This window comes from Pelobates fuscus, chromosome 4 (genome assembly GCF_036172605.1).
Source record: "Pelobates fuscus isolate aPelFus1 chromosome 4, aPelFus1.pri, whole genome shotgun sequence".
Lineage (NCBI taxonomy): Eukaryota > Metazoa > Chordata > Amphibia > Anura > Pelobatidae > Pelobates > Pelobates fuscus.
In genome coordinates this window covers 384,393,477-384,414,953 of record NC_086320.1, presented here as the reverse complement: position 1 = coordinate 384,414,953, position 21,477 = coordinate 384,393,477, and the positions used below count along the sequence as shown (strand labels likewise).

General features: G+C 43.4%; 1 protein-coding gene across 10 annotated transcripts in view; it reads left to right on the top strand.

The window, feature by feature from the left end:
- The window catches only part of MAP4 (microtubule associated protein 4), a 141,989-nt gene that overhangs the window by 79,351 nt on the left and 41,161 nt on the right, over nucleotides 1-21,477 (top strand). For 9 of the 10 annotated variants that reach the window (XM_063452876.1, XM_063452871.1, XM_063452877.1 and 6 more), the window contains exons 12-13: nucleotides 206-1,036; nucleotides 21,110-21,210. In XM_063452876.1, coding sequence (XP_063308946.1) covers nucleotides 206-1,036; nucleotides 21,110-21,210 — 932 coding nt within the window. Of the gene's footprint in view, nucleotides 1-205; nucleotides 1,037-16,267; nucleotides 17,755-21,109; nucleotides 21,211-21,477 lie in introns of those variants that run through there. The other variant, XM_063452880.1, reaches the window with a different exon arrangement.

Below are 21,477 nucleotides of genomic sequence, written 5' to 3'. Positions count from 1 at the left end.
ACAGCATTATTTATCCTCTTTATGTGGCTCGATTCTCTGTTAACATTTACATTTGTGTAACTACTAGACATGGAATCGGCTTCATTCTGTGGTTATGCTTTCCTATATAGTATGTCTGTCCACTAATTGATTTGGTATGTTCATCACTTCTGTTCTCTAAATATAAACGCTGCTTTCACTGATATGTTTTTTTTCTTGGATACAGAACAATTTAAAGCCGATGAAGCAATCCTTGAAGAATCAAAGGTTCCATCTAATGAGAGACTTGTTACACTCATTGAAGATCAGATGGTGACTCCATTGTCTATTGTGGATGAACGTTCTGACGCACATATTGTTTCTGATGACAAGACAATAGAAGCAGCGTTTTCTGATGACAAGACAATAGAAGCAGCGGTTTCTGTGACAGACATTGTCCAATCAGACATTGCAGAACTTTGTCAAGGCATCCAATCAGACATACTAGAATATCCTTCTGAAGAAATTGAGTCTGCCTTAGCTAATCCACAACATGGCCAGGAAACAGAGCCCGATGTAACACCACAACCTCCTGTGGACATAAAATCTGCTGTAACACCACCACAGCTTGGTCAAGAAATCGAATACGATGTAATGCCACAACTTCCTGTGGCTACAGAATCTGCTGTAACACCACCACAGCTTGATCAGGAAATAGAATACGATGTAACACCACAAACCTCTCCAGGATTAGAGTCCGGTGTTATAGAAGAACCAAGTGAAGGAATTCAGTCTGGTGTAACAGAACCATACAGTGAATATATACAGTCAGACTTAATAGAACCCAATAGTGAAGGAATACCGTCTAATATAACAGAACCATATAGTGAAGGAGTCCAGTCAGAACCGCTTTCTCCTGTTGGAGATGAAAGCAATACCCAACAGCTGGGTGAAATTCAGGCCGAGCTTCCAACACCAGAGATTGTTCCAGTAGTAGAGTCAGCCCTGCCTCTGGAAACCTCTTCTGAGACAGAGCAAATCAAGCTTCAGCCTCCTCCTTCTCCTCAGCAAGTGCAAGGTAAAGAAATATATCTTTTTCATATTCTAGCATCCTAAACTGGCATTGACCATATAAAACAGGAGATATATTGTGGGTTGTTAAACATTTATTCAGATTGATTTAAAGCATGTTTTATATAAGAGCCCTGGCGTACTGTCAGTGCTAAGGGTTATCTATTTGACATTTTTATTATTCCATAGAATTTACATATTTGTTTATGGGTGGTAGGGGCTAGTTTCTCCTTATTCTTGGCCAGCTATTTGTGGCTGGTTTGTTATGCATTCTGCAAATCTCTGCTCACTCTTATTCTTTCCACGATTCTCCCATTGCTTCTTTATTGATTGAATCTGCTAATGTCCATAACCTTTGTTTCCCTTCAGTTAGTCATACCTCACAATTCCCAATCAGGCAGAATGTTGGCTATTGGCTAATCTACGTTCTCACAGTAATTCTAGATCAACATGGATTGATATGGGTGACTATAACAAACTTGGCCTTCTAAAGGGGCAGTTAAATAATGTATTCTTAAAGTTTGAATAAAAAGCCTGGCTTGTTTTAGTTGGAGCATTACAGTAGCATCCAATGTCTGTAAGTGCAGTCTGACATACCTTACGTGAGTATTTTAGTATTAAGTGGAGCCTGTGGGATAGCTCAGCTCAGTCTGCTCAGTATGAACCTCAGGGCTACAGGTTCCATTACTGGCAGGGTTAACTCGTTTTATTCTTCCAAAGACAAAAAGAGTACCTTTGACCTGGACAATAAGTAAATGTATTAATTTTAGTTAAATATTGTGAAATTGTCATCTGTTATAGGTTGACTTTAACATTTGTAAAGAGAGAATTCCTGTCCAGTTCATTAGGTAATACTGCAAAGTCTCTGCAATCCTTGTTGGCCCAGTTCACCTGGGGCGGATCATGCTAGCTTGAATGTAATCATACAGGAAGGTCCTTGTTTGTTTTGAGGATAGTTCTGGGAACCACGGATCTAGAACCCAAACATGATCTTTTTGAAGTTGTGATAATTGTTAGTTCAGAAACTTTTTTGTATTCCTGTTGTACCTACAGCACCCATAAAGTCTTATTACAAAACAAGTGACCGCAGATCTGGTAGACCTAAAACCGCAGCGATGCCAGTTTCAGATGCCTTTGCTGAACCTCACTTAGGTAATCCAAACCACACTGCATTGGAATCCAATGACGGTTTGTCCAATCGAGCAAGAGCTTTACATAAAAAAGCGCATGATATGATGGAGAGTCGGCGAGAAGCTTTAAAAGATGGTGGGGATTCTGAATGTGCTCAGGCAACAATGAAAAAGAAGAAGAAAAAAACAAGACCAAAGAGAGGATTTTCAACAAAAGAAAGTGAAATTGTGGGTGAAGTTGTCTATTTGAATACCAAACCTAAGACTCAGTCATATTATGTTCCCCCTGCCCTGGCAGCTCGTGTTGAAGAGCAGAAGGGCTTTCCACAGGAAAGGGGACACAGCCCCACATATGATTTGACCGTGGGGAATTTTAAAATCTCCTCTGATGTTTCCCAGGTAGTAGAAAAAGGCATAAAGGATGCTGAAATTCGAGAAGATGGTGGCTCGATTCTGCTCTCGCCAAAGGATCTCGAGCCATCTGCTCAGAACCAGTTTTACCCTTCAGGGCCTTTCAAATCTTTACCTAAAAGAATGGAGGATGAGGATAGAGTGCATTTAGAAAGCGGTGTCAGGCTTTTAGATAAAAACAGGAAATCTGAAACGCCTCAAGATGCTAAAATTGGATTTGCTGACACGGATATTACAAAGTGTCCGTATTTACAGCAAGAGCTAGCATCCTCTCATTTTACTGAAAAGGCTGATAAGTCTGAGAGAGTGTCTGCGGAGGCCTTGTGGGTTTTAGAAAACACTGATATAAACATAGCTGAAGATTTAGGTGATCAAGAAGCTAATGCAGAGAAATCACAACTTGCAGCAAAGAAAATGGACAAGCCTAAAAATAGAGATAAGAACGCAAATGAACAAACTAATGCCGGATTAAAACCAGGTCCTTCCAAACTCCATGCTGGTGAGATGGAAATGGATTTTCCAGAGTGTGGCGGTTCCCCAGCAGAAAAGGCAGTTTTTCTAGACAATATAAGTGTCAGTGATGATCAATTTTCCTTCATATCTGGTGAAATCCCTACTGATAAAGGTGACCGTAAAGGTGCTATTTCTGAACGTAAAACAAAGGGCAAGACCAATTCTAACCCTAGCCTTGTCGAACCACTACAATCTGATATCTACCCGTGTCCAGCTGCCAAGCAAGAATCTTCACAAGACTTATTGTGCTTTGATACGGAGGTAGATAAATATAAAGAAATTAAAGGAATGACTTTAATTACTAGTAGTTCAGATGTGGGTAGCTTTCCCTCTGTAGAAGAGGTTAAAAACATTCACCATGGCCTTTTGGTGAAACTTCCAGATAGTGAAAAACGTGAGAAGCTCCCCAAAAAAGTTAAAGGAGCCAAGAGCTTGCGCTCCACGTTAGACGATAACCCACCAGAGATGAGTGAATTAGAATTAAAAGAGAGCTCACCCAAATACAAAATTAGTGACATAAGCCTTTCTCGTGGTCAACGGGGGAAACTTAAAGGAAAGGCAAAGACGGAGTGTAATAGTGCAGCATATATAGAAAATACTGCTGAGCCCCGGGCTTCAGCTGGTTCTAATGATCTGCTTCTACAAAATGAGGTAATGTACAAACGTTCAGAGCCTGAAACATTTATCCAGGAACCAATACCACACCTGGAAGACCGTACTCCAGAATCCCCTGTTTCAGAGCGAACTGGTGGGGGAGAAAAGGCTGAGCTCTTTATTGGTGATAAGGATAGTTTAGAAAAAATAATTTCCTATGGTCAGAAAGGCAAAAATGTAAACCAGGACAATTCTAGTAAGATAATGCCCACAGGAAATATTGATAATGGAGGTGACTTTCAGAAAATTATTTGTCCCTCGGGTACAGTGGTCCAAGATGCCGCAAGTGCGGCTTTCAAACTAGAATTAAAAGAAACCAGCCAGGAAGTTGAAACTCAGATTTCCAACATTGATAAATTCTCTGCCCCGATTGTTAGTGTGACAGAGCGTCAAGACAAAAGCCTTTCCTATCAGAAAAGCAAAAGTAGCAAAGTAAAGATAAAGTCAGACGGTGCTCAGCCAGTAGGAATGATTAATGCCGATTTCAAGACAGAGTTTCAGGACATTAGTGGTTCTGGTAACGTATATCTGGGAGCAGATGTGATTAGTAAGCCTGCCGAAACCAGCATTGCCACTATTTCCACAGCAGAGAGTGAACCTTTAAAACTAGGATTGGAGGAACACAGAGTGGAACTTGAACCTTCTGTAATAGACGAGATAGCTACAGGAAAGGGTGCTCGGTTTCTTGGTGATATAGGTAGCCCTGAAGAAACCTTTTCCTATTTGCATAAAAAGAAAAACAAAAGTATTAAAGGAAAGGCTAAGACAAAAAGTGCCACGCCTGGAAATATTGTCCAGAAAGTGGATGAGGAAGATCAGTACAGTGGTTGTCCACTTCCTATCTTGGACCGTGAAATGGAGTTATGTTCCAACTCTTCCGAGCTCTATGCTACCAAAATCCAGGAACCTGAGAGTGTGCCCATTCTCCTTAAATATGAACAAACCAGACTGAAAGATAACGCTCCTGTATTCCAGCCGATGTTTGGGGCAGATAAAAAGTTTGCTCTATTTGAAGGGGGCAACCAGGAGCCTCTTGCGGATGCAAGATCTTCTCAACTAAAAGGTAAAAAAGGAAGGACAAAAGTCAAGCAAAGTAGTGTAGGAAACACAGATGGTATGATCATACTTGGTTCTGATACAGGTCTCAAAGAGGTGTCTATTTCTAAACTTACAGAAACCTCTGTTAAGAAAGCAGATCGAGGGTCTTTAAAGCGTCCACACAGTTCAGAAAAACAGAAAAAATTACTAGATGACAGAGAAGCCCACTCAAAAGATGAAAGCAAAGTCATTGAACGTATTGGGTTAGATGGTGTTCTCAGTCCAACGCATGAGCCTGTAAGAATTCCTCATACAGAAAAGCAAGAAATACTTCTGTTTCCAGAAGAAATTAGTGTTAAAGCAGACTTTTCATCAACTCCCTCTGAATGTGGCTTGTTGGAACAGCTTAGTCAAGATATTGATATACTAACAAGCAGCGTTCTTACAAAACACCAGGGAGTGGCCACCACAGATACCAACAGGCAAACAGGCCAAGCTGAAGAGTCAAAACTAGAGGTGTCTGTGCCCAAGGCTTCTCTAAAAGAGTTGCTTCTACCCAAAGAAAAAAACAAATTTAATGATAAACAAGATTGTATGTTGACAGACATTCAAAATATCACCAATACATTTGAAACTGACCTTGTTAAAGATATGTCTGAAGAGATCAGATCTGAATCCAACAAAGACACTGATGCTATGCCAAAGACGGTGGACTCCTCTCTGCTCCCTGGTAAATTGCACAAGGAGAGAGATGTTGCAGTAGTCAATTCTGTCCTCTTTACTGAAGCATCAACAGAGGTCTCAAAATTAGTAGGCAAAAGCCTGGAAACCACTCAAACAAATTCAGAAAATGTGGCTAAGCAGCCCAAAGATACTGTACCTCTTCTTGGTCAAGAAGAACTTGGCTTTCGAGATCAGTTAAGTTTTTTTACATTTGCTGTTTCTTCACTGCTTGATGAGGAGAGGAAAGTTGCATCTCCAGTGTTGCATAGTGAGAAAATAACAGACCTGCAGTTGGAAGAGATATCACCGGCTCAAGGCAATAAATTGAATGTAGAGCAGTCACCGGCTCAAGGCAATAAATTGAATGTAGAGCCATCACCGGCTCAAGGCAATAAATTGAATGTAGAGCCATCACCGGCTCAAGGCAATAAATTGAATGTAGAGCCATCACCGGCTCAAGGCAATAAATTGAATGAAGAGCCATCACCGGCTCAAGGCAATAAATTGAATGAAGAGCCATCACCGGCTCAAGGCAATACATTGAATGAAGAGCCATCACCGGCTCAAGGCAATAAATTAAATGTAGAGCAATCACTGGCTCAAGGCAATAAATTAAATGTAGAGCAATCACTGGCTCAAGGCAATAAATTGAATGTAGAGCAATCACTGGCTCAAGGCAATAAATTGAATGTAGAGCAATCACTGGCTCAAGGCAATAAATTGAATGTAGAGCAATCACTGGCTCAAGGCAATAAATTGAATGTAGAGCAATCACTGGCTCAAGGCAATAAATTGAATGTAGAGCAATCACTGGCTCAAGGCAATAAATTGAATGTAGAGCAATCACCGGCTCAAGGCAATAAATTGAATGTAGGGCAGTCACCGGCTCAAGGCAATAAATTGCATAGTGAGAAAATGACAGACCTGCAGTTGGAAGAGCTATCACCGGCTCAAGGCAACAAATTGAATGTAGAGCAATCACTGGCTCAAGGCAACAAATTGAATGTAGAGCAATCACTGGCTCAAGGCAATAAATTGAATGTAGAGCAATCACTGGCTCAAGGCAATAAATTGAATGTAGGGCAGTCACCGGCTCAAGGCAATAAATTGCATAGTGAGAAAATGACAGACCTGCAGTTGGAAGAGCTATCACCGGCTCAAGGCAACAAATTGAATGTAGAGCAATCACTGGCTCAAGGCAATAAATTAAATGTAGAGCAATCACTGGCTCAAGGCAATAAATTGAATGTAGAGCAATCACTGGCTCAAGGCAATAAATTGAATGTAGAGCAATCACCGGCTCAAGGCAATAAATTGAATGTAGGGCAGTCACCGGCTCAAGGCAATAAATTGCATAGTGAGAAAATGACAGACCTGCAGTTGGAAGAGCTATCACCGGCTCAAGGCAATAAATTGAATGTAGAGCAATCATCGGCTCAAGGCAATAAATTGAATGTAGAGCAATCATCGGCTCAAGGCAATAAATTGAATGTAGAGCCATCACCGGCTCAGGGCAATAAGTTGAATGAAGAGCCATCACCGGCTCAGGGCAATAAGTTGAATGAAGAGCCATCACCGGCTCAGGGCAATAAGTTGAATGAAGAGCCATCACCGGCTCAGGGCAATAAGTTGAATGAAGAGCCATCACCGGCTCAGGGCAATAAGTTGAATGAAGTTCATGAGCCTAAGTATGTAGCAGCAGGTGGAGAAGAACTTCCTGAAAAAAGTGATTTGTCTACTTCAGAGAAAACAAACTTCAAAGAGAAAATAAAACCTCCTGTCCATAAGAGCAAAGGCCAGATGGCACCTACTGAAAGAAACCATCTTAATAGAAAAACACAGATGCAGACAGGAATTCCACCGCAAACAAACCACGGCAATCCTGAGGATAAGGCAAAGGCATCTGCATCATTGAAAGGTTACATGAGACCTACCAAGTCTAGAGGGATGACCCCACCACCTTTAAAGTCAGCTGCAGTGGAAAGCGAGAAGTCAAAGCCTTTGAAGGATGTCCGTTTAAGTACTCAAAAGCCAGATAAAGGTGTGTTTTGTGTGCAGCTCGCAACAGTTAATGACATCGGCTTGAAATGAACAGAGTTCCTCTTACCATGGGTTAACAAGCATGAGTGTGCAGCACTAAATTAATAGCATGACGTCTTGCCTGTTTCCAGATGATGATGCTTGCGTTTTTACACAATGCTAATCTAATAGAACCAAGTATAAACTGTTTTACACGCAAACACAACCTACTGAGTGGTTCAAATGTAGTTTATCACTATGTATATGTGTGTATATTGTATGCTCTGCATTACTGTACTCAGGAGGACAGACCCCCGTACACTGGTGACTACACTTGACAGCATTGAGTTTTGCGTGCCTTTCTTATAACCTGGATCATTTCTACCTGGTGAAGGCAGTGCTATTACACATGGGAAGCCACTCAGTTTGCCAAAACACTCAGCAACATTACCCTAAGACTCTGGTAGTTAGTGTTCCTTTAAGGTTTTAACATTTATAACATGCGTATACCATCTGCATTGAAATATAATTTTGAGGTTAATACATGTACCACTTTATAGGGACTTTTATTCCAAATGACAGTACTTTCTTTACTGTACTCCAAACGACTGCCACTTCCGTTCTGCCTTATAGAGAATCACTATAGGGCCCTTTCTGGCCACAATACTTGGGTAAAGTAGTATTTTATTCCATAGCCATCACAATATGTATATATACACTCTGTATACCCACCTAAAAGGGACCCTTTTTGTCCACTTTTGGGTCCGGTGTGAAATGCGTGGGAGTCCTTAAACCTGACCTGCTGGGCACACATGCAATCTTGTCTGCCTGCCTGCTATGGCATCACTCAGAGGCGGAAGAATAAAGGGGCATATTATGAATTGGACAGGATGGACGGGACGAGGGTAGGTGGGGGGGTTGGTTCAAAATGCTGTGCATGCTCTTTACCTGTTGAACCTTCTGCCGTTTCTGATTTGGTATGGAAACAATCCTGATACTTACCACTCATGTCACTGAGTGCAGATCGAAAGCTCAGCTCACAATTACCTCTCCAAAGGGATTCATTATATACATCTTAATGCTATTGTTCTGGCAGGGGGACCAATTCCCACATTGTGCATCCTGTGCTAGTGCTGGGCGAGTCTATACTGCGACATATACAGATACTGGGGATTTTCCACCAGGGAGTGTATCCAGGAAGAAATTGGGTCACTTTTAGCAGTCTATGAAATGTTCCTATTGATTTGGAAATCTACCCAGAAAATACTTTCTTTACCGTTGTCGTGTTTCTGATCCTCTACTTTATTCAGTGAAATATTTAAATACTTGCATTAACGCTTATTGTGGACTGCAACAGATCTCATCATTCTCAGGCAGACATCTCTTATTTTCAAGTAATTTGAGAAATGTATGTTCTTCTGTAATCCGGGATTAAGGTTATTGTACGGATGTAGCTGTAGAGTTTGCTAGTGTTTCTATAGATAAACGGTTAATGTCTGTTTTCAGTGTTCTATTCACTGTGTAGAATGAGCTGCTTGTCCTATTTAGAATAGCTGCTATTTTTGGCTTTTAATACAGCAGCATTAACTCTTCAAATGTCAGTTGGGTTTTTAATTCTTTTACAGGTTTCCTCCTGCATGCATTGATCGGCCCAGAGCAGGCCTGGTGATATCAGTCATTTATTAATGACTGTTAATTAGTTGATATCGCTATCTTTAAATGTCTCATTATCCTGGTTTAAAGGTGTTGCCATGGAAACCAGTTTGTCGTAGAATAAGATCATGGTAAAATGGTGTGAACCACTGGTGAGGATGGGGTAGAGTATAAATAGATGGAATGAATCATCCTCCACTGTGTGTCTCTCGATGGGAATTTAACCCTTCCTGTGCAGTAATACGCCCCACCAGCCTTGTGATCCTTCCTAAAATGGCTCCAGAGCACCAAATCTGACACGCTTTATTGGAGTCTCATGCAAGGAAATGGTGAAATGTAACGTATGATGCACGCCTGTTTCTGTCCTTGTCATGTGTTTGGGTTAATGACACGGTGAACGTTTGTGCAGCCGATCTGTCTTTTTAAATCCATGTCTGTGTAGCAGTGGTGGGGGTGCCCAGCAATGCATCATGGGTTCCTTCACATCCCACCATGATAAACCTTGCTCTCCGCTGTCTTTGGACACATTCTGCAGCCAGTATCACAAGAATATGGTTTTATTTGAATTTATATAGTGCCAACATATTCTACAATGGGGATAATGCCTACCAGGTGACACATGATTGATTGCAAAGGGTTTGCCTTTCGGTTTCCAGCTTTTCACACACAAATGTCATTTTTCCTGCTTAGTAGTGAATGATGTTAGTCGATCTAAAGAAACGCATTTATATGAGAATTCTGCTACAAATCTCCTGTCTGTCATAAATCCCATCTAGGGTCGTGGGTTAAATAATAGAGTGTGTGGCTTGGAGAATAATTGAAAAAAAATATATACCTAAAAGCATAAAACGGAGAAAGAAACTCCGGGGGTAATAGCATAAATGATAGTAAACCCAGAATTCAAGGTTGCACTCAGAGTAGCAGAACGTTTCAGGCTCCTCAATAATCTGTAGCTTCCAGCAGATCCAGCAGTATTCAGATGTCCAATGTTTTATGCAAAAATAATTAAAAGGAACATAAAGTTTGAACATACGCTTTAATGGTTACACTTCCAGAATGCCAATGGATAAAAAGCCCTTCAATACAATCCTGTGGTCCCCAATCCAGGTATCCGTCGTTTGAGATGTAGGAATCCTAACCGGTACCATAAGCAGGCATAGCAGCATACAAAAACAATTAAAAAATCACAATAAAATATAAAACTCACTCTACGCGTTTCGTCTAAATACTTTAATCTACGCACTAAATAGCACTTTCATTACTCCTGAGGAAGTCTACAGGGAGTGCAGAATTATTAGGCAAGTTGTATTTTTGAGGATTAATTTTATTATTGAACAACAACCATGTTCTCAATGAACCCAAAAAACTCATTAATATCAAAGCTGAATATTTTTGGAAGTAGTTTTTAGTTTGTTTTTAGTTATAGCTATTTTAGGGGGATATCTGTGTGTGCAGGTGACTATTACTGTGCATAATTATTAGGCAACTTAACAAAAAACAAATATATACCCATTTCAATTATTTATTTTTACCAGTGAAACCAATATAACATCTCAACATTCACAAATATACATTTCTGACATTCAAAAACATAACAAAAACAAATCAGTGACCAATATAGCCACCTTTCTTTGCAAGGACACTCAAAAGCCTGCCATCCATGGATTCTGTCAGTGTTTTGATCTGTTCACCATCAACATTGCGTGCAGCAGCAACCACAGCCTCCCAGACACTGTTCAGAGAGGTGTACTGTTCCCTCCTTGTAAATCTCACATTTGATGATGGACCACAGGTTCTCAATGGGGTTCAGATCAGGTGAACAAGGAGGCCATGTCATTAGATTTTCTTCTTTTATACCCTTTCTTGCCAGCCACGCTGTGGAGTACTTGGACGCGTGTGATGGAGCATTGTCCTGCATGAAAATTGTTTTTCTTGAAGGATGCAGACTTCTTCCTGTACCACTGCTTGAAGAAGGTGTCTTCCAGAAACTGGGAGTTGAGCTTGACTCCATCCTCAACCCGAAAAGGCCCCACAAGCTCATCTTTGATGATACCAGCCCAAACCAGTACTCCACCTCCACCTTGCTGGCGTCTGAGTTGGACTGGAGCTCTCTGCCCTTTACCAATCCATCCATCTGGCCCATCAAGACTCACTCTCATTTCATCAGTCCATAAAACCTTAGAAAAATCAGTCTTGAGATATTTCTTGGCCCAGTCTTGACGTTTCAGCTTGTGTGTCTTGTTCAGTGGTGGTCGTCTTTCAGCCTTTCTTACCATGGCCATGTCTCTGAGTATTGCACACCTTGTGCTTTCGGGCACTCCAGTGATGTTGCAGCTCTGAAATATGGCCAAACTGGTGGCAAGTGGCATCTTGGCAGCTGCACGCTTGACTTTTCTGAGTTCATGGGCAGTTATTTTGCGCCTTGGTTTCTCCACATGCTTCTTGCGACCCTGTTGACTATTTTGTATGAAACGCTTGATTGTTCGATGATCACGCTTCAGAAGCTTTGCAATTTTAAGAGTGCTGCATCCCTCTGCAAGATATCTCACTATTTTTGACTTTTCTGAGCCTGTCAAGTCCTTCTTTTGACCCATTTTGCCAAAGGAAAGGAAGTTGCCTAATAATTATGCACACCTGATATAGGGTGTTGATGTCATTAGACCACACCCCTTCTCATTACAGAGATGCACATCACCTAATATGCTTAATTGGTAGTAGGCTTTCGAGCCTATACAGCTTGGAGTAAGACAACATGCATAAAGAGGATGATGTGGTCAAAATACTCATTTGCCTAATAATTCTGCACACAGTGTAAAGTGCTGTGCACTAGATAACACTTTCATTACTTTTTTATATTTTATTGTGGTTTTTATATACTGCTAGGCCTGCTTATGGAACCGGTTAGGATTCCTACATCCCAAACTATGGAGAGCCTCGCTATCCAACCACAGATTGCAGACTTGTCCCAGAAGCCTGGATGGAACATGTGACTTGTCTTATTTATTTATCCATGGACCTACTGGGGGTACACCTTCCAATTACCTACATGTAAAGGCTGGCCAAGCGTTATAGGAGATGCAGTTCAAAATCCGGTGTACTAAGATTTGCCATAATTATAATATGGATGTTCGTCTACCGTTCCTATTGCAGGCCTAACTTTAGATTTAATTGCAAATCCAAAACAGTAGATATGAGCATATCCCCCCCCCCCCCCCCCCCCCCATACACAAACTAATTGTTAAACGTGGACCTTAGGAGAGCATAGTCTAAGTGAAGAGGCGCAATCTTTGACCCCTATATAATTATCTAAACAAACACTGCAGCGTTCTATTCTCCATGTCACTTCATGTTGACTAGCTGCTGCTAAAAAAATAAATAAAAAAATCTTTGATTTGCATCCTTCGCAAGATCTGCTGTGGGGCTTGTTATCTTGTTGTTCTCTATCTGCTGGAGTGTTCTGGGTATCCGGAGTCCCGTCTGTGGACATTGTCAGAGAGAGCTTGGGGTTTTAATTTCTCCCATCACACAATAATGTATCTCCAGTCTTTAATGTCCCAGGGGAGATTGTGTGAGCTGCCCTCTGTAATGCACTCACTAGCTCTGCGCGCGGTCCCTCTGTAATGCACTTACTAGCTCTGCGCGCTGTCCCTCTGTAATGCACTCACTATCCCTGCGCGCGGTCCCTCTGTAATGCACTCACTATCCCTGCGCGCGGTCCCTCTGTAATGCACTCACTATCCCTGCGCGCGGTCCCTCTGTAATGCACTCACTAGCCCTGCGCGCGGTCCCTCTGTAATGCACTCACTAGCCCTGCGCGCGGTCCCTCTGTAATGCACTCACTATCCCTGCGCGCGGTCCCTCTGTAATGCACTCACTATCCCTGCGCGCGGTCCCTCTGTAATGCACTCACTATCCCTGCGCGCGGTCCCTCTGTAATGCACTCACTAGCCCTGCGTGCGGTCCCTCTGTAATGCACTCACTATCCCTGCGCGCGGTCCCTCTGTAATGCACTCACTATCCCTGCGCGCGGTCCCTCTGTAATGCACTCACTATCCCTGCGCGCGGTCCCTCTGTAATGCACTCACTATCCCTGCGCGCGGTCCCTCTGTAATGCACTCACTATCCCTGCGCGCGGTCCCTCTGTAATGCACTCACTATCCCTGCGCGCGGTCCCTCTGTAATGCACTCACTATCCCTGCGCGCAGTCCCTCTGTAATGCACTCACTATCCCTGCGCGCGGTCCCTCTGTAATGCACTCACTATCCCTGCGCGCGGTCCCTCTGTAATGCACTCACTATCCCTGCGCGCGGTCCCTCTGTAATGCACTCACTGTAACGGATCACCTGGCACCCCGACTGGGTACCTCCGTTAATGGATGCTCCTAGTGCTTCCTGAGGACTCCAAGCACTCTGGCAGACACCACAATCACCGAATCTGAGAAACCTTTAAATTCTCCCAAGCATATGAATGCTGTAGACCATTGAATAGGAACCATACGAATAGGCTTGTACTCCTAGCAGTCAACTGGAACAGCATACAATAAATCCTTCCCCCCAATAATGAGACGACACATCACTTTGAGGGTAAAACAGGAACTATGGACTGGCTCATCCAGCCTGGCTTTTATTACACTTGTACACTTACAGGCCACACCCAGGGGGAGGCATAAAATCACCAATCACACATCTGGTGCAACCCACACATTCCCTCCCCTCAGATAAACAGTTAAACCAATTATTACATACAATAAAAATACAGTTTTCACATACACACTGTAACTTTAAAACCATACATCCAATTTCAATAATCAGCCAAATCCCTCCAGTGGATCAAAAGTTAGCTGGAAGTCCTTTATGACCGACCGCAAGCACAATTTCCTGCCCAAAACAGTTCCATAGATTTGGGCTGTGCGGTCGGTCAATTTCATGCGAAAAAACGACTAAGTCCCATTTCGAACGGGACTTAGTCTCTGGAGCTGCAAGTTCAGTATGGAAGAAGGTAAGGGTCAGCGGTGTTCGGCAGAATGTGTAGCCGATTTTAGTTCCACAGAATCTTTAACATACACCGCTGACCGCATTCGAATGACCAAAATGGCCGCCGCCACGTGTTCGGATGCCGAATGGCGGCCACCCAGCGCTCGGCAATTAACCTGCAGTAACCTCACAGCCTGGGAGGTAAATTGCCTGCACACTTTAACTTCTGGGTGGTCCGCCTGTGTGGTACTTGGTTCAGTAAGCCCTATTTACTGAACCAAGTGGGGGAAAGCCAGGAACAAGTTATTTTACAGGTCTGGGGACATAGTCTTAAAGGGACATTGTTCACCAAAGTTACAAGATGTCCCCAGCCGGTTCTTAAAGGGCCATACACACCAAATAAAAGTCCATACGTTTTCAGGGGCCATAGTCTTAAAGGGTATTGTTACCCAAAGTCTCAATATGTCCCCAGACAGTTCTTAAAGGGCCAGCAGCAGTACAATAAAATACCATTCACTGTGCTTAAAGGGCCAGTAGCCGCCATATAAAGTACAATATGCCCCAAATAACCCAGGGGCCATAGTCAGTAGGTAGGAGGCTAGCAAACAGGCTTCTCCAGGGCCCAGTGGCGAGGTTGGTTTCGCCACACTCACTATCCCTGCGCGCGGTCCCTCTGTAATGCACGCACTAGCCCTGCGCGCGGTCCCTCTGTAATGCACGCACTAGCCCTGCGCGCGGTCCCTCTGTAATGCACGCACTAGCCCTGCGCGCGGTCCCTCTGGAATATTATGGTGATCCATATTTAGTTATACAGCCTACAGTCCAATAATAGAATGCCAATTGAGTTACATAAAATGAAAACACAATGGCGTGACACTTTAACCACCTTAACCACTTTAGCTTAATGAAGCAGGTTTGGTGTATAGATCAGTCCCTGCATTCTCACTGCTTATTTCTCTGACATTTAGGAGTTAAATCACTTTATATTTACATCCCCAGTCACACCTTCCTGGCGGTCAATCACACAGACTCCCTACACACTTCCTGGAAAACGTCCTCATTTCTGTAGCTACCCTGCGATTGAAAATCAAACTTTTTTTTCCCCACGGAGGCTGTGACCCTAGAGGGGCATGATCTATACACCATAAAAATAAACTGCTTAATAAAACTAAAATTGTGTTGGTGTTTAGTGTCCCTCGTTACCATGTCTTAATTGGCCGCTCCATGTCTAACCTATATTCTGACAAAGATATGAGAACGGATAAAAGCTTGATACCTCAGTAGCTTGCCTTTCGGTTAGTCCCCGGTCAGGTCTCAAAAATGTCTAGTGCAACAGCGTTCTTACCCACACACGGATCATTTTACAACATAGTTCTACAAATATCTAACCAGAAGTTCCTATTTTATTAAAAAATACAAATTACGCTGACGCTTGTAACAAAAAAAATGCTAACAAGAAGTCCAGAAAGTTATCCCAATTAAAGTTCTGGCTTTACACTGCCCTCCTGGTATGCCGTTTTTCAGTTTATCGGTCCTGTTGGCACGGATCTTTGTTGTATTCGATGTGAGCTCTGCCAGTTTCCCATCATGCTCTAGGTGCGTTCCATGGGGGAGATTAACAGCTGGCCATGATTCTGGTATACAATTTGAATTGTCAGCAATTACTAGAATGTTCCAGCTGCTCAGACTAGCGTTTGTACGGCTTATATGGCGAAGCTGAGGCTGAAATTGTTTGTGTATTTTTTGTTTTGGTTTTTGTTTTGGTTTTTAGGTTGAAAGTCAGAGGTAAGGTATGCCAAGTGTCACCAGTGTCAAACTGAAAATATTCCTCTACTTCAGTCAAAGGGAAAACCTTGCTTAATTTCATAACCTATTAAAGTAAAGCTCTGTTATGTGAACCACTGATATATCTGTATCCGCTGTCTGCGGGATTTTGGGTTAGGTTATCGAACTGTTACCAATCTCATCCCTAATTGCAGTTATTTAAAATCTGTCAGGACATCCGTCATTGTTCTCCAGCTCCCATGGCTCCATTGAATCAATCTCCACGTATAGCATTCAGTGCTTTCATTGAGGGCTTTGGAGGGGAGGGGGCTCAGTGTGGGGGATTGATTTCGAAGGACCAATGTGATGTCACTGATGCAGGCAGACAGACTCCATTCGCTGCTCTCTTAGTATATACTGAGAAGGGGAACAGAGAGGCTGTGCAAATATGTCTTTCTCTAACCAGCAGCCACCTTCTCTTAGTGAGTATACTCAGCTTTGTAAACCCAGGAAAGCAGAGGACTGTTCAGAGACTTTCCAGAGCCACGAGTCGCCCAAGGAATGTGCAAAAGCAGAGTATGAATGGCACAGGACAGAGGGCAAGCTGCATGAGATCGGTCTCAATGTCAATACAGGGGCACAGATTAAAGACGGGCTGGGGAAAAATGCTGGCTTCACCGATGAAGATAAGCTGTGTTTCTTTGAGGGGAAGCCAGATAAAAACCTTCAGCTGGCACCTAAGGAGAAAAAGGAGGTTGATGAGCTCAATCTCCTGTACCAGGCAAACTCAGGCAATGTAATTTCTGAGAGTCTTCCACGAGCCGGAGAAATGTTTTCCTGTCCCAAAGCCTCGGACTTCCTGGGGCAGGCTGGATCCCAGAGACTGTTTGACCAGATCGAAGCAATAACTGACCAAGAAAAGGCAGCCAATAAATCCAGCACAGAGTACGAACGCCAGCAAGAACAAAGCCTGTTCTCTCTGCTGGATTGTGGGAGCGAGGTGCAAGTATTGAATCCAAACTTTAATCTCCTGTCTAATCACTCCACTTCCAAAGAGGTTGGAGGAGTCACCAGCAGTTATCTACACACTGAGCCGAAAGCCAAGAAGGACACACCAACAACAGTGGTGGAGCTTGCTTCCGAAGACTTTAAACCAGATCTATCCAGTAACCGGAGTGATCTCGATGAAGACGGTTTTATCTTGGACATTGATGATCGACTTGGTTGCCCAGATGAGTGCACATTACTAAATAGAGCATCTTATCAGAGAAAAGCTATAAGGCGTGCAATGTCTGAATGCTCTCACTTGGCAGTTCCCCCAGCTGTCAACATTCCAGATAAATATCCTGAGTCTCCTGGAATTAAAGAAAAATCAGCCCTACTTTCACCACCTGGCATTCTGGATTCTAACGCAGGTTTCACACCAAAAAGAAATGCTAGCTCAATGAAAAGATCTATGACTGTGGCAGAGGAGCAGAGTACAGGCTATGAATTTACTAGCCCTTCCAAAGATGCAGAATTCCCTTTGCGCCTCACATCCCAACTGGGAACATTGAATGATGAAAAAAGGGAGGGGGGTCCCCTTATCAAGGAGGAACAAATTGCTCCAGACATAAATCTGACCAAGCTCGAAAAGATCCCAGAGGCAAACAGCAGCAGTTTACAAGGGGTTACTACCATTATAAACTCCACCAAGTCTTCCATTCCATGCACGAATGACCAGGATAAGAATGGTGAACTAAAAATCCTGGAAAAGCCAAGCAACCATCACCAAGAGGAGAAAGAAACTAAAGCAGCACACTTGCAGACCCGTCAGCCATCACCAGGAGAGGAGAGTCCTCTTCATGGTATGTGTCGTCTTAGCTTGGGCCCAACCACAAGATCAGTACACCAGAGCCTTAAGCTCACAGGGCTTTGAGGCAGGGATCTGGTAAATGGATGACATTTCATTATGTTCTGGAAAAATGTATTAAATGTATTAATAACATTATAACAGTTTTCGTTTGACACAACAGTAGGTTTTGTGAACTCTAACGAAGCCTGCTTGCTTACATCCTAAAGTGAACGTATGGGTGAGAAATCATAAGGCAGGTCCATAGATCTTGTAGGACTACTCCCAACTGAAAAATGTTAATTTCACTTTCATTTCACACTTTAGAGAATAACCCAGAGAGTACACAGGTGTTTAAAAGACTGAGAATAGCAGATCTAGGCCAGTTAGATTGCAGTTTTTATAGGTATTAATGGGACCCGGAGAAGCTGGGTTTGATAACTTGGTCCTTTGGGATTTCATTCTGAGTGGAATGTCCTTTAGTCATTCAGTTTCTGAGCTGTTAAGGTGACTGAATATAATAATTAACCCACATATGAAAACTTAAAGGGGTTAAATAAACGTAGAGTACTCAAATTTTCATATTCTTATGTCTGGATCACATATTACCTTGGATATCTTCTTGTGTATTAAACGTTAGGATTTTCAGAGACATTCAGTAAAACCTTTTAGGTTACTTCATTGCTCTGTGAAGTTGCTGCCGGCCTAACGAAAGTGTCCATTAATGTCAAAATATAACCCGTAGACCCGTGGGAGACAGGAGATTCACCCGGCCAGATGTGTTACAGGTGTCAATAAAGACGCTCCTGGAATCACATGAATCCGTTTTAATGGGTGCTCCCATACGCCATCTCTTTAATGCTGCTAGTCCGTATCGTGCTCCCATATGTCATCTCTTTAGTGACACTAGTCAATATAGCTTCTCCCATACTCCATCTCATCAATGCTGCCAGTCAATATGGCTGCTTCTCTTCTCCCTTGATGGAGAATAAGAGATGGCCTGGTGCAGTATTGAAAAAGCTAAATCTTAATGTGTTTCTGCTGCTGCGTATTGACATGGCACTCTGTAAAACGATTGATCTTTGGTGATTGTGGTCTTTGGAAGGGACTCCTTGTTTCTATGATATCTGCAGGCCATGACTGGAGCAATGAGGGATTCAGACAGGTCTCGTATTAAGGTCAGACGGAGCGTGCAGTGTAGCTCTCGTAGACAGAGGCGCACTGTCACCTCTCATTGTGCATGTTGACTATGGAGTTTTTGACATTTCTAGCATTTTGTGAAGTGGAAGGAATTGTTTGTGACTAGCTCCTTTGGTCAACGTTTATTTTCCTTTTGTCTTACTCTGATAGCACATTGAGGGAATGAACGTATGTCTGTACGCATGGTGTGTTAGACCCACACTGACCGGCTTTTTCTGTTCACTGACTGCATTGATTCACTCAATCCATTTCTAACTTCATGCTTTGTATGTTAACCCCACACACTCACCTTGGCCAGTTCTCCTGCTTGTCTTGTGATCCTTCGTTTATACATTAAACCTATACATTAAACTGAATGGGTTGTTGGGGACATGTGACATTTTGCCGTCCATAAAAGCATTAGAAAAAGAGGTGGAATGATTTACTTTTCGTGGTTAGAGACCAGTTTATGGATGAACTTTGGAGTTCTGTCCTCCTTTTAATCAATCCTGATCTTTTGAAAGTGACAGTGGCCATACTATTACTATCACACTGTTAATGCTGCCTGCTGTCAAAGTCCCGTTCTGGCCTGATCAGTGTGTATAGTGAATGCAGAGTGTGTGTGTGTGTGTGTGTGTGACGGTTACCCCTATAGAGTAGGGTATCTACCGTCTGGGTGTCGTCCTTCCCAGTACTGGAGACCACGGCAGAGCTCCAACTCAAGGTCCTGTAGGGTGGGTAGAGCAGGGCTCCCTCCTCCAGGAGGGTATAGCTGGGGCTCTCCTTCCAGAAGGTGTAGCAGAGTAGCTGGAGAGAGCTCTTATAAGAGCTGGTAGTGATATAGCTGGCAAGCAGGCTTCTCCAGAGGCAAATGGCAGTTTGCCACATGGCAAGTCAGAGGAACAGGGCAGTTTGGCACATGGCAAGCCAGAGGAACAGGGCAGTTTGGCACATGGAAAGCCAGAGGAACAGGGCAGTTTGGCACATGGAAAGCCAGAGGAACAGGGCGGTTTGGCACATGGAAAGCCAGAGGAACAGGGCAGTTTGGCACATGGAAAGCCAGAGGAACAGCGCAGTTTGGCACATGGAAAGCCAGAGGAACAGGGCAGCTTGTCACATGGAAAGCCAGAGGGACAGGGCAGCTTGTCACATGGAAAGCCAGAGGGACAGGGCAGCTTGTCACATGGAAAGCCAGAGGGACAGGGCAGCTTGTCACATGGAAAGCCAGAGGGACAGGGCAGCTTGTCACATGGAAAGCCAGAGGGACAGGGCAGCTTGTCACATGGAAAGCCAGAGGGACAGGGCAGCTTGGCACATGGAAAGCCAGAGGGACAGGGCAGCTTGGCACATGGAAAGCCAGAGGGACAGGGCAGCTTGGCACATGGAAAGCCAGAGGGACAGGGCAGCTTGGCACATGGAAAGCCAGAGGGACAGGGCAGCTTGGCACATGGAAAGCCAGAGGGACAGGGCAGCTTGGCACATGGAAAGCCAGAGGGACAGGGCAGCTTGGCACATGGAAAGCCAGAGGGACAGGGCAGTTTGGCACATGGAAAGCCAGAGGAACAGGGCAGTTTGGCACATGGAAAGCCAGAGGAACAGGGCAGTTTGGCACATGGAAAGCCAGAGGAACAGGGCCAGACGTAGTTTTTAACATCCAAGATGCAGAAATGGAGTTTGTAACAGGTAATGCACTCCAGGGGCCATAGTCCCAGGTTAGCCAGAGTCTAGGAGCGTGTTCTTGGTTGGAATACAACGCTAGTACCGTGATCCACACCATAGCCACTGTGAGAAAAATCACCATAACTACTAAGAGCAATGAGGGATTTTGTTACAACATCTTACCGTGTAGGAGAGTACAGTGTATACCGCTCCTCCAAACCCTCGGTGCTAACAGAGGAAGCCATTTAACTTGCTATATAGACTGGTCCCACACTATGTGTATGTGTTAGTGATGGTGTATTTATGTATGTAACCCAGATTATATGGTGTTATATTTACTGGCTGTGCTGGTGATGGCCACATACACACAAAGCTTCATTTCATTGCAGAGGGCACATGCATGAACCATTCTCTGCATTAACCCTATGAGTGCAATGTTAAGCACGTCTCTCTGGCCCATAATGAGGTAAAAATATACTTACCTGCGTCTGTTCACCAGTATCCCTTTCTTACTAAATTTGTTGTTTTCTCAGGAAAACCTGAAGTTGTTGAAACCCCTCCAGTTACTACAGCTAATGACATCACAGCGCCACCGAACAAGGAGCTCCCAGCAAGTCCAGAGAAAAAAGTGAAGGTTAGTCTGTTTATAATGCTTCAACGATGTTCGTGAATGCTATGATCCTTTATTAAACAGCAGTGTGCTGGATAGTCCTGGAATAATACAATACTGATACGCTAGGCGTTGAGGACCCTGTTTGGAAGCTAACTATGGACCATGTGCTAACAGTATTTAAAGAACGGTTTGTGTTTAACGTGGACAGACCGGCTGATAAGAGGGGATCGGGCAGCAGTAAAGGATTAGTTAGTATTGTTGGTGTAATACACATGCGAGTAGACTGAG